This window comes from Rattus rattus, chromosome 17 (assembly GCF_011064425.1).
Source record: "Rattus rattus isolate New Zealand chromosome 17, Rrattus_CSIRO_v1, whole genome shotgun sequence".
In the NCBI taxonomy this organism is placed as follows: Eukaryota; Metazoa; Chordata; class Mammalia; order Rodentia; family Muridae; genus Rattus; species Rattus rattus.
In genome coordinates this window covers 12,666,929-12,680,582 of record NC_046170.1, presented here as the reverse complement: position 1 = coordinate 12,680,582, position 13,654 = coordinate 12,666,929, and the positions used below count along the sequence as shown (strand labels likewise).

Below are 13,654 nucleotides of genomic sequence, written 5' to 3'. Positions count from 1 at the left end.
CATCCTCTCCACTCTTTTTTCCTCTTTTGCTTGACTGGGCCTTTCTTTGCTAGGGCAGCCGGCGACCACCAGAGTCTAGGCCGGATACCCGCAGGTGAGGGTGTGGTGGGGGCGTGACTAAGGCGCTTCACCGGCCCGCCCCAACCCTCAATGCCCCTCCTCTCCCCGACGACCCCCCGCCCCCAGCCCTCAGCGCCCCGCCCCTCCCCGCGCCGGCCGCAGTCTCCGCCCCCTCCCGCCCGGCGCAGCGGCTCCCCGCCTCCTTCCCTCGGCGCCGCTCCCGCCTCCCCTTTCCGCTGCCGAGGCGGCGGGGCCGAGCCCCAGCGGACCGAGCCGCGGCCGCAGCGGGCGGCGGGCGCAGAGGAGGCGGCGGGGTGGTCTGGCGACGGCGATGCGGCTGCTGCGCTGAGCCTGCCCGCTCCAGGCGCCGGGGGAACGGGCCGCGCGGAGCGGCAGCATGCGGGGCGGCGAGGAGCTGGACGGCTTCGAGGGCGAGGCCTCGAGCACCTCCATGATCTCGGGCGCCAGCAGCCCGTACCAACCCACCACCGAGCCCGTGAGCCAGCGCCGCGGGCTGGCCGGCCTGCGCTGCGACCCGGACTACCTGCGCGGCGCGCTTGGCCGCCTCAAGGTCGCCCAAGTGGTAGGTGCCGGGCGGGGCTCCAGGTAGGAGCCGGCGGGTCGGCGGCCTAGCCCGCGCCTTCTTTACCCGCACCGGGCCGCTGGCGGAAGGCCCGGCGGACCAGAGTCAGGTCCGGGCTGCACGGTCCCCACTCCGCGCACCCGGTACTCTGAGGTCCTTAGGCTGCAGTCCCTGCTCCTCTGGGGACCGCGCCCTCGGCCGGAGTCTGCCTTCTGCAGCTCCGAAGCCTCAGGGGTGCCTGGTCCCTGCACACCTGCTCCGGGGCCTACCTGTGCCCTCCCTGCTTCGTTGACGAGGTTGGTGCGCGGAGCCGGTTGTTGCGAGGGCCGTGCCATCCCCTGGCTACTACTATGCTTAGCAACTTGTGGCAGGTTTTCCTGTTCGCGTAGCCCCCAGACGGTTCTCTGCTAAGACAGGCCGGGGGCTGTGGCATGGTTTCCTCCTTGGCGCCTAGCAGGGTGCCCAGCAGATGGTGGACGCTCAATAAATATTTGTTGAATGGAGGCATGTAGCCCAGATGCAGTGGGGGAGTCAGATCTACCCACAAAGCCTCCAGTCTTTACTGCGACGTTAGCTTCCTTCATAGCATCCCGTAGCACTGATGGCTTGTTGGGACTGCCCAAATTGGTACCCAGAGTTAAGTCACTCTGGGAGGGCGGCCAGTTTGGGAGGTGGCACATATGGGGAACTTTCTATTGGACTTAGACGTTCTAGAGGACCCCATTTCTTGGGGTCCTCAATTTTTTTTAGCCCCCAGAGTATTTGGTTCAGGGGCTTGTGGGTTCTGTTTCGGTTTTATGGTTTTGTAGCAGGTCCATCTGGGCAGTGGACCTTTGTTGTGGACTGGGCACGGTTCAGTTTAGAAAAACCTTCGTATCCCTCCTACTCTCTGTCACAGGTAACCTTCCACCGAGGCCTCAGAACTTGACAGACTTCTCAGCCAGACAGAGAAGCCATTTGCACAGAACTGCAATATACTAGCACTTTCTTTCAGGGAGCGTTGGGCCTGTTTTGCTTATTAACTGGGTGCATGCGTTAACCTTTCTTGGGAGAAATACCATGTGTGGACACCCTTTAAATAAAGGTCCCCGTGTTGGTAGGTTGTAGAACCATGGCGAGTTTTCTCTCGTGTGTGGAAGGCTTGGTCTTCTGATGCATAGTTTTGAAGGACTTTAATGAGAAATAAGTGGAGTAAGTTATCTGTCTTTAAATTTTAAAATCAGCTTAATCCAGTCATCTGGAATGTTCTCAAGGGTGTAATGCTTCTGTTGGGCAAAGAGAATGTAGATGTGTTGAGGGGTATGTAATCCTTTTTTTAAAAGCGGCTAGCTAATGTTTGAGTACAGTGTAGATAATTGGAAGTAAGAAAAGGGCAGGGCTGAGCTTGGAGCCAGGTGGACTACAAGGCCTACTCAGGGACCTTCCTAGTTTACTTAGCAGACCTTTGGAAGTAAATAGAACTCTTAACTTGACCCTCAGAATGGAGATGGAGTGGTTTGTGCAGAACACTATCAGCTCCCTTCTGGGACTTTGCTGTTTCCAGGAGCAGAAGCTGGAGCCAACCATGTTTACTCCTTTGGAAAGGTGTGGTTGTGGGGTAGTCCTTACTTTCCATGTGGAAGGACTTTAGGAGCCAGCCTTTAAAATCTTTCCTAATTGCTGAGTGTGTCTACTCTGTGCATTGTGTACTGGCAAGTGACAGGTCACAGGAATGTCAAGGAAAGGTCACTTGAGTGATGTGGCAGTTCAATGGTCTTGCCCTTTGGGTTCTCAGCCTTGCTAAGTGTTAGGGCTTTCAGTGCGCTCCACCTTCCCTCAAGAAAACAAACAAGTTCTGAGAAATTAGACTTGAAATTTAAACTGGAAAATAAACAAAAGTCCTTCTGAGGGTCCTTCTGAGATGCCATACAGTTCAGACTCCGCCCAGAGAGAAGGGAAAGTACTAATTCTTTCACTTCAGTAAAATCTGGCCTTCAAAAGGCTTAGTATTTATAGCTATTGTGATGTGTGGCGTAAGGAAACTGTAGATCCTTGCTTTTCCCACACTCAGTCCAGCAGCGCTACCCTCCTAGGTCTCTAAATTCAGCACACTCAGACCCTTGAAACCTATTTAGATTTTAACAGGTCTTCCCAGGTGGCCCTCATGAACACAGAAGGCGGGAGAGATGGCTTGCTAATTAAAATCCATTGCCATCCTTCCAGAGGACCTAGCACCCAGGTCTGGTGGCTCACAGCCACTTACAACTCTACTTCTATAGGGGATCTGATGCCATCTCCGGTCTTCTGTGACACATAGGTGGCATATACTCACACAGACCACATACTTACACATAAACATAAAATTTTAAGTCTTAAAAAAAAAAAATCCAGGTTTGGAGAGATGGCTCAGTGGTTAAGAGCACTGATTGCTTTTCCTGAGGTCCAGAGTTCAGTTCCCAGCAACCACGTGGTGGCTCACAACCAATCTGTAATATCTGATGCCTTCTTCTGGTGTGTCTGAAGACAGCTATAATGTACTTATATATAGTGAATATATAAATCTTAAAAAAAAAAACAACAACCAGAAAACCTGTAGTCGGGAATTAGCACTTGTCTCTGTCTTAGCCAGCAGTGCTCTTCCCTTAAAAGAGTGAGGGGGTAAACTTTACCCCAGATCTCTGATCTTTAAATCTCTAAACTCTGCTCCACCTCTTTCCTCAGTGATAGAATGAGGGAAAATGGCTAATGGAGCGTTTTAGGAATTGTAGGAATTAAGGAGTTAAGGTAACGTAAGGTGCTCTCTAAGGTGACTCAGAGGCAAACCTGAGCGTTTGCATCTCAGGGTTGGGTATTGGAACATCTTTTACTTGGTGGGCAGCCTTGTCAGTTTCAGTTTATAACCTGGAGCCAGTCAACACAGCCGGGGGATTGTTTTATTGTACTCTTGAGATGTGTGGGATGTGATGGTAAAACAGACAAAAACCAAACCTGCGTTTCCACTACAGCCCAATGGGAATATAAAGAAAATATACGTGGCATAAAACAGCCACATTTCCACAGCTTCAACTCAGATAAACACTGGCTGCCGCCACTGAACAGAGCCTCTTGGTCCCAGATCCCATAGTTACTCTAGAAGGTCTGGGCCATTTGAGGTTTAATTGTGACAGACTTTGGTGTCCACGTGTTTGGAGGGCTGGGGAGATAACTGTCAGTAAGCAATTGCCTCAAAAGCCTGAGGACCTGTGCTTGTAAACCCAGCACTGGGGAGGCAGAGACAGGCTTGGAGCTTGCTGGTTTGTCTTAATTGGCAAGCCCCAGCTTTCAGTGAATATTCATGGGGTGGGCCTAGGATGACTCTGTTAGCTGCTTCTCTCCTCTACCTCTCAGTGTTCTACAGGGATGAAATGTAGTTTATCAGGTTTGGATCTCTGAGTGGCAAGCATCTTTACCCACTGATTCGTCTCACCAGCCCCAGGATTCACCCTCTGAGAACTGTTGTCAGCAAACTTGGAGGGAAAGGGAACTTAGTTCTGGAACAGGGTAACTAAAAACTGTAACTAACGTCCTACTTATGGAAACAAATGCTTTCAGATAGGGGCCAGGCAGGGATCCTGCTCTTCATAGTCAACAGCATACTGAAAGCTCTATCTGGGGCAAACGTGGGTGGGTGGGTGGGTGGGGAGGTAAGTAGGTGTGGACGGATGGGTAGGGGTGGATGGATATAAACTGGAACTTATGCTCAGGTGGCATGAGCAACTCTGTAGATAACTATCTGGCAAAATGCTAGAATTAATAAGTGAATTAGCAGGGTTGTCATATGTAAGATCAACATGTAAAAATCAACCATATTTCTGTATCCTAGCAATGCATTATTGGAGATTCGAATTTTAAAAGAGCCTGGTTTAGTGGCTCTTACCTGTATGTAATCCCAGGGCTGCATTGAGGGCTGCGCTGGGAAGGTTACTGTGAGTTCGATGCTAGCCTGTGCTGAAGAGTAAATCTCTTTGGCCAAGAGAGAAAAGAATAACGAAAACAGTTGCTAACTTTGGAAAGGATGAAATACTTAGACAGAAATGTACCACTGTATGTAGATCTCTACTCTGAAAACTTCAAATCACTGGAGAAAGAAATCATGTGAGCTAAATGAGTGGACAGACATACTGTATAATGGACTGGAATGCTGTAGTCTTCACACATACCAAAAACTTTCTTTTTTTTTTTGGTGTTTCAGAGACAAGGTGTGTCTGTGTAGCCCTGGCTGTCCTGGAACTTGCTCTGTAGACCAGGCTGGCCTCAGAGATCCACCTGCCTCTGCCTCTGGAGTGCTGGGAGTAAAAGTGTGGGACCACCACACTGACCTTCTCAGCAAGATTTTTGTATAGAGAAAAGTGGAGTCTAAGATTCATGTGGACAGTCCAAGTGGCTCAGAGGTGACGATGGAGAGAGGTGTTTGTGTTGGGTGGGGTGGCAGGAAGTTCCCTTGGGAATGGACTTTGTGTCTCTTATCAGGTGTGAGTCGTGCCTGGCCACTGCAAATCTGCAAAGCCCTGGGCTCCCTATCACTCCTGTTTACAAAGCCTCACACACTCGCTGTCATCTGAGTGCTGCTCCCAAGTCTCCAGTTCATATCCTGGAATCCAGTACTAACGAGATGGCATGGGAGAGCCTCAGCAGGGTGAGGTACAGCACTGGGGAGGCTGAGGCTAGACGATAGTTTGAGGATAGCCTGGCCTAAAAAAAAAAGGTTAACGTGTGGGTAGTCTTGTGCGCTTAGTCCTCAGGAAGACCTTAGTACCATTGTCAGAAACAGTGAAGGTATCACCGAAGGTGTCACCTGTAAGAAATAGACTTTCACCACGAACAAAATCTAATACCTTATCTTGGACTTTGCTACTTCCAGAGTTGGAAGCTGTACATTTTTACTGTTTATGTCTTAGCCAGTCTAGGGTACCTTGTCATAGTAGTGATTAGACTATAACAGCTGTATCTCTCTGGTCGTTCTTCCTCTGGATTAGAGAAATGGGTGGCTGAGGCCTTGAGTGGTAGGGAGACATTTTTCACTATCTGTCTCCCTTTGCATATTGAATTTTGTTCTACATGCAAGTATTTTCTCTTAAAAAGTACTGGGATATGTAAAAGCTGTATATGGCTAAGCTATTTGTAAATATATTTGAGTTTATTTCTGGGAGCATTGGGCTGGGAGGAAGAACCAGACCTAACTTCAACAGGGATTTTGTGTGTGTGTGTATACATGTATACATTACATATATATATACACACACATATATAATTATATACTAATTATGTATATTTGTAATATGATATATATACAGTTCATGATATATAATTGAAAACATAATAATAGAATATAGTCATATAACATAATATATGCATATAACATTAATAATATAATTGTATAGTAATTAATACGCAATATATTATATACTTTATATTATCTACTATATAATATACATATGGAGATAGTTGTCAGCAAAATGTTTGCATGTAAGCATGGAAGATTATTTTTCTCTTTTTTTCTTTTTTTTGGAGCTGGGAACCGAACCCAGGGCCTTGCACTTGCTAGACGAGTTCTCTACCACTGAGCTAAATCCCCAACCCGGAAGATTGTTTTTAAATAGTTCTCCAGAAGCCGTTTAAAACCCAGGTGTGGTGGGGGACTTTGGTAATCCCAGCACTTGGCAAGTGGCTCATCCTGGGGCTCCCTGACTGTCCAGCCCAATCTGCAGTTTCAGGCCAGTAAGAGGCCCTGACTCAGAAAATATTGTGGACAGTATAGGAGGAATGACATCCCACGTTGACCTCTGGCCTCCACACACAAACACACATGTGCACACACATCTGCACATATATCTGCCAGCATACACTCCACAAAGATATTTTAAGAATGACTGACACCAGCTCTGCCTTAGTGCAGATTAATTTTAAAGCTAACATATCAGCCATAATCTGCAGTTCTCCCTTTACCCTACTCCATAATTTGGAGGTCCTCGGGGAGAATGACTTACATGATACTGAACATTTGAACAAACGAGAAGCTTAAATTTTTTTATTTATTTATTTATTTTTTTTTAGTATATTTTCTTGCAAGGGGTGGTGGCTCAGAGGTATGGTGGCTCATGTCTTTAATCCAGCACTCAGGAGGCAGAGGCAGGCAGATCTGAGTTTGAGGCCAGCTTGTTCTTCCTAACAAGTTCCTGGTTAGGGCTACAGGAACAAAATACATTTTCCTATAAAACCCAGGCATTCAATATGGTAGCCAGTGGTACTCAAGCTAATGGGAAGCTTCTATTTGAAAGGAATATTATCTTTAAATAATCTTAATAGGGTCTGGAGATGTGGCTCAGTCCCTCTCCACTGACTGCTCTTCCAGAGGTCCTGAGTTCAATTCCCAGCAGTCACATGGTGGCTCACAACCATCTGTAATGGGATCTGATGCCCTCTTCTGGTGTGTCTGAAGATAGCAAACAGTGTATACATAATTTGTATACATAAAATAAATCTTAAAAAAAAGAAGCTTAAGGACAATAAAAGCTTTGTAACTATTTTATTTAAATGATTTGTTTTGTGGTGCTGGGATTAAGGCATCCACCATCATGCCCAGCAAACTCTTAATGTTAAGGGAAATTAGAAAAATCATCTTAGTATGACAGACTCAGATGCACAGAATCCTGGATATTTCATGTATGTGTATCTGTGTCTGGAGAGGCCAGAGGTTGATGCTAGCTTGTCCTTGATCACTAAGCATCCTGTACATCGAGGCAAGGTCTCTTCCCTGAACCTAGAGCTCACTGATGTATCTAGAGTTTGCTCTGGAGATTCCCGCATTCCCTTAGTACAGGGACTGCAAGGGGATTGCCCCACCTACCTGGCATTTACTTGGTAGGCAAGCACTCTGTCCTGAACCACTGTTCTAGATGGCACATGGTGAGGAGGCTGACCATGGTCCTTATGCTTGTGTGCCCAGTGTGAACCATCTTCTCCAGACTGGGATTTCTGTTCTGAAAGGTCACATAAGTACCTCTGAAGGAAGTCCATGTACTGGGTTCTAGGGGTTTCCTTGCTGCTGCTTGCTTGTTGTTATGACCACATCTGTAAACGTGCTCATGAAGCAGCCTGGATGCTTCTTTTGAATGGTTACCGGTTTTGTTGTTAAATTTCCAGGGGTGCAGTTACTACTTCAAAGGTCAATCCTCTGACATTTCTAAACATCACAAACCCAGACTTGTTTAACATGTCCCATAACATATGTGAGATCTGTGTGTTCCTGGTCTGTACTGTGCTTAACCATACACTACAGAGATGTGCAGTGGTGAGCTGTGACCTCTGTGAGTCCTTGTGGCTTCCCCTGGGGCACCAGGCCCAGTCGCTTCTTTCCTGACAGTCCTAACTGTGTTCCTAACTAGAGGTTGGGACGTGCCAACGATTCTCAGAGTCCCAGGAGGAGAAACAAGGGTGGGTTTATATGCACCTCTGAGTCCCAGGTGCTTCTCTCTCTTGCTCAAGTGATGGCTGCTCTATGGTTGAAGCATCCCCAAAGTTGTGTTACAGGTTTCATTTCTCAGTGCCAGAGTGTGGGGAAGTAGAGTCAGGTGAGAAGTGTTTGGATCCTGGGTGAAGAACACCATGAACCGTTGACTGCTTCTTTCCAGTGAGTTTTCTGCTCAGCGACTGGATTAGTTTCTGTGAGAATGACTTGTTACAAAAGAGGCTGCCCCCTCCCCCCTCCAGCATGTCCTCTCTTACACACACCTGCTGACCCCTCTTCTTCCCACCAGGATGTAACATGCGGGGTTGAAGTCAGGATGCATTAATTATATTTCAAGTCTAGTGTAATGTAAACCAAAGCACCGTTAGGTACATTTCTTTCCTTTGACTGGAGCTTTTCTAATCCTGATTTTGTGTTGATCAGGAGCCTTGGTCACCTTTTTGTTATTGATGTGGAGGTGCTGCAGGGGTGGGGGTGGGGTGGAGTGGCACAGGGCCTCACACGTGTTGGAGGAGCATTGGACCAATTCCTTCACTAGCATGTCCACTGGCACCCGTCTACCTCACTCAGTCCTATACTTTGGCTTATCACTCTGCCGTTACTCCCATTGTGAAGATTTTAAGGTTTTACTGTGTCCCCAGTGCCCCATATCACGAGGCACTGACTAAGCAGATCAGTATACATATTTGTGTGATGAATGAGGAGAAAATGGGATAATTACTCAGCATAGTTTAGAAGGTCAAGGTGTTTTAAATACAAGGAATTTATAAGGGGAAATTAATGTATGTCGGTAAACTGCCAGATTCAGTTTTAAGTGGAAAATGTTAGGGAGAAAGCATGGAACTAAGATGGCATAGTAATGACTTTTTCTCTTTGGACTTTTTTTGTGAGGAGTGTCTACTGCTCCTGGGAAACTGAAGCTTTTGCTTAGAAGACAGATTTTTGTAAAAGCAGGGGAAACCATTGGAAGTTTTGCCAAGTTGTTTGCTTGGAGACGTGTAAAATGAAAACCAGGGATCCTGCAATTATTAGTGCAGTTGTTTGCTTTCTGATAACTCTGTTTAGATTTAGAGCTGCTCCTGTCTGCCAAGCTGGGGTCCTCTGGTACCCCTTAGAGCAGAGTAGATGCTTGGAGCCAAGAGTTAGGCTGAGGGTCATGGCGGCTCTCAGAAAACCTTCTGATACAAAGCAAAGAGCAGCAGCTCCAGGGGCCTGGGGAAAGCCATAGGCAGTGATGTAGTCCAGGATCTGACTTGGAGGCTGCGGGTGTGGCTCAGGGCCCTAAGTTCCTTCCTCAGCAGCACAGACACATGCAAATACCCACACATGCGGCTGAGTTTGGGAATTGAGTTAACAAGCCCCTAAGGTTGTCAGTTTCACCAATCTATGGTAGTTCTGGGGGATTTCTTTGCTGCCACTGCAGTTTGATGATGGGGTGCAATGGAAGCCTTCATTTTTGTGGTTTCTTCCCATTGATTCCAGCGCAGCTATGAAAAACAGTGTAAGGCTTAAAGATTTCAGTGCCAGTGGGAAAGAAAAAGAAAAGGAAGGAAGAAAGGGCAGACAGGCAGGCAAGTGAAATGGAGGCTAAGGGTTTTTCTTGTGGAAATCCCTTCAGCTGTGTGCATCCAGGGGTTTGTGAATGTGTAGAACTTGAGATTCAAACCTGTGCATGGTGGCAAAGGCAGTTCAGCCACTAAGTGCTTGTCACACAAGCTTGATGGCCTGAGTTCAATCCTAAGGTCCCAATGTGAAGGAGAGACTCAAATTTGAAAGCTACCCTATGATCTCCAGGATGCAGGCCATGGCACATACACGCATCCCTTACATAGCACATGCAGAGTAATATTGAACAAGAAAAAAGAATTATAACACATCTGCCCTTGTGGGCATTCGGGGTCAACCCTGGGGCTTCCTGCATGCCAGGTCAGTGCTTTAGGGTTGAGGTTCATCTCCAGTCCAGTGCCTGCATCTTCTTAAAGTTCCACTGAGATATTTGCTTTTACGGAGGACAAGGGAGAACAGACTCTTCAGTCTCCCTGTCCTTTGGATTCTCCTCTAGGCCTAAATCCTGCCATTATAAACTGTCTGTGCTCTTTCCAAATTGAGATTATTTTAACGGATTTTGTTTTTTTAAAAAAATGGTTACTATAAAATATAAGCAGTTCTAGTAGTGAGAAAACCAGTAAAATGTTACAAATTGATCAAGGAAAATTAAAAATCATTACATTCCACTTCTTCTATAAGATAGAAACAGATATCACTCTTTTTTTGTGCCCTAGACAGAAATCGCTTTCAGTCAAACAAATTAGTTCCATACAATTCAACCAGTCATAAATTAGCTCAGAGACATGAACAGTGTGCAAGTTCCACAGAACCAGGTAATTTTGGAACTCAAATCTGACAAGATCTAGTTTTCCATTAGAAGTACTTAGAACCGTTTTACTCCATTTCAAAACTGTTTAGTGTATCCTGAGACGAAGAAGACTCTGACGGGGACTATGAGGGCTAGCTTTTTGTTTTGCTTAAGATGGTTTCTTTGTAACACTTCTGGCTGTCCTAGAACTCTCTCTGTAGACCAGGCTGGCTTTCAACTCACAAAGATCCTCCTACTTCTAGCTCCCAAGTTCTGGGTTTAAAGGAGTGTGTCACCACTGTGAGGGCTAGATTTTTACCCATGCTTACTAGGCCCTCCAGATTCCATCTGTCCCTTATCCCTTTCCTCCAGCCTGAAGCATTGTCCCTATATAGGACAGACATCCTTCTTGTTCTTGAGCTCCCCACTCTAGATTTCCTGTTTATCCCTGATCACTTTAATTCTCAAGTTAGATGTTCTCTGCTGTATGTAGGACTGTCCTCTGAGCCTTAGCCTGGCCTTGCTGGGCCCAAGTGACTCATGAGACTCAAGTGACTCAGGGGTCACCAAAGGCTGGGCAGAAGGTGTCCAGCCTGGTGCTTAGCTGTGGGCAGTGTTGGTAAATATTAGCCATTATTGTGACCACTTTGGGTCCTGTCTTCTCTGACCCCATTCTGACCCAGCTTCTTTTCCTTTCAAGTTCCCTCCATATACTCCACCTTGGTTGAAAGATTCTCGTTCCTCTTCAGTAGCGTTTGTCACACACTGCTGTTGCATGTTCCCTGTTCCCAGCCTGTTGGGCTTGCAAGTGAATGGGCTGGCTTAGGGGGGAACCCTCTCCTCATTTCTGCCAGCTATCCCGGCCCAGCCCTACCTTCCTAGTTTTTCTTTGCTTGACTGAACACCTGTGTCCTGTGACACTAGCTTAAATTGTAGATTTCTCTTTCTCGCTGGTCTGGTCCCATTGTTTTCTGTTCATTGTTCATTAGCAAACATCAGCACACCCAAGTTTTGGTTTTCTGGATTGTTAAAGTTTGGAAAAGTCCCAAGTCCAAGAAGAAAAGACCTACCTGTTTCATGCTGACCAAAACAGCAGTGATAACCTATGTTCAGGGTGACACTACAGTTAGAATTGCAGAGTCATAGGAGGAACTTGTATGTGCCCCTTCCTGTGTGTGTGTTTACAGGTGGCTTTTGGAAAAGCCACAGTTTTCCTCCGGACAGATGTGGGACAGTTGGGTGAAATTTGATAGGGCCTTGAATATGTAAGGTGTGTGCTGTACCACCCAGCTGTACCTCCCCTTATTTTTATTACCCGTTCTAGACTGTGGGAAGACTGATAAATTTCAGAGTCTTGGGTGGTATCTTTAGCGCGTAGCTTAGGAAGCACCATGTATGAGGAGAAGTCAAGTACTATCTGTGACGTTCTGTTTAAAGGGCTAGCATTGAGCCGCTCAGCTAGACTGCCCAAGTGAACATCTTGGAGCAGTCAGCTAGGAGGCCCCAGGGTTTGCACTGCAGTAACTCCTTGGTATTGGTAGATATAGACTTTTGCCTCTTGTTTTTTTGACTTCTGAGCTAGTTAAGCCAAAGCATGCTAACGAGGCAGAAAATACCCACATTCCTCAGAGTATGGTTGTGGAATTGAAGCTAGGGAAGTGAATACATTGTTGCCCATGGCTGTGTGTGGGAAGGAGGTCAGGAGGAAGGCCAGCCGGTCTAGTCCTACACTTGTCCCATGTAGCACCTTCACTGTATATCTGGGAAGTGTGGACTTTGAGGCCCAAGGTCTGCCACGCCCAAGCTAGGAGCCCACAAAGAGTGAATGATTGCCAGGAAGTCCCAGGGAGTCTACAGGACCAAGGGTTTGTCAAAACATCTGTGTTCATTCCTAGTTCTTGAAGGTTTGTTTGTTCTTTTGTTTTTAAATGACCAAATCAACATAGCTGAAGGGTTTAAAAAAAGTAAGAAAACCTAGCTGTTTAAAATAAATGTCTTAGTAGAGCAGCCGTACCTGACGTACCTGAGGAATACAGAATTTAGCCAGACTGGTTCAGCCGCCTCTCTCTCAGCATCTGCTACAAGTAGCTACGGCTTAAGTTGGGCAGGCTGTGCACTGCGTGGCTCGTTTGCAGGAGGGTGAAGGAAGTTTGATGAGTGCAGTTTGCATGCTCTGATTGCCCAGCCACAGGCCTGGCACCGGGGCATCAGCCGGCAGGGGAGGCTGACTGCTGTCTGGAATGAATGTGGTTCTGTTTGCTTCTTTCTTCTGAGTCAGAGGCTCAGTATATAGCTTAGACTGGCTCCCAGTTCTCAATGCTTCTGCCTCAGTGTCCTGAGTATTGGAATTATAGGTGTATAGATATATATGCCTTGCTATGCCTGCCTTCCCATCTTAGAAGGTTCTGTAGGCAGCAGTGACTGCTTTCTGCTTTCTTTTTTCCCTTTAGGGCTGGAGATTGACTGTCAAGCACTCTATCTATAGCTTGTTTCTTTTGTTTGTTTCTTTTGTTTTTCTTTCAGCAGCTTCTGTCTTATCCAATAGGGAAATTTATTTTAGACATAGCTTGGGCATGGTGTGAAGCCAGATAGGAAAGTAAGTTCTCAACTAAACAACACGTAAGCTGTAGGTATCTTCCAGACATACTATGTAAAACAGATTTATTTTGAATTGATAAACATGTGGCATCTTGCAGCATTTTCTTTGCTGTATGCAGATAATAGTATATTCAACACCACATAGTTCAGACAAACAAGTAACTGACTTGCTGACTTATTTCAACAAGTGTTCCTCTTTGTTGAACGAAAAACTTTTGGTACTCCCCCATCCATCCCTACCCCCTGACGGGGTCTATGTAATCCTGGAGCTTGTAGATCAATCAGGCTGGCCTCCAACTTACAGAGATCCTCCTGCATCTGCCTTTCTCTGACCCTTCCTTCCAAGTGCTGGGGTTAAATGTGCTCTCTGTTACTCTTAAAACCTAAGTTATGGGGCGGGGTGTAGCTCGGGCACTGGCTTCAGTCCCTGCTACCCTCACAGGAAAGTCCTGAAATTATCCTTTGAAAAACCAATGATGTGTGATAGGTACTAAAGATGGTAGAGAGGTGAGAGAATTTCTACCTATGTGCATGGAAGGGGCTTCTTCCTTCCTCCTTTCTGTCCCGTACC

At 46.6% G+C, this 13,654-nt stretch overlaps 1 protein-coding gene across 1 annotated transcript in view; it reads left to right on the top strand.

The window, feature by feature from the left end:
* The first annotated feature begins 273 nt into the window (after window positions 1–273).
* Window positions 274–13,654, top strand: part of Cmtm4 (CKLF like MARVEL transmembrane domain containing 4) — a 43,967-nt gene continuing 30,586 nt past the window's right edge. Inside the window, exon 1 of the mRNA XM_032888163.1 lies at window positions 274–643. Within this exon, the coding sequence (XP_032744054.1) occupies window positions 458–643 (186 nt within the window). The 5' untranslated portion in view covers window positions 274–457. The remainder of the gene's footprint in view (window positions 644–13,654) is intronic.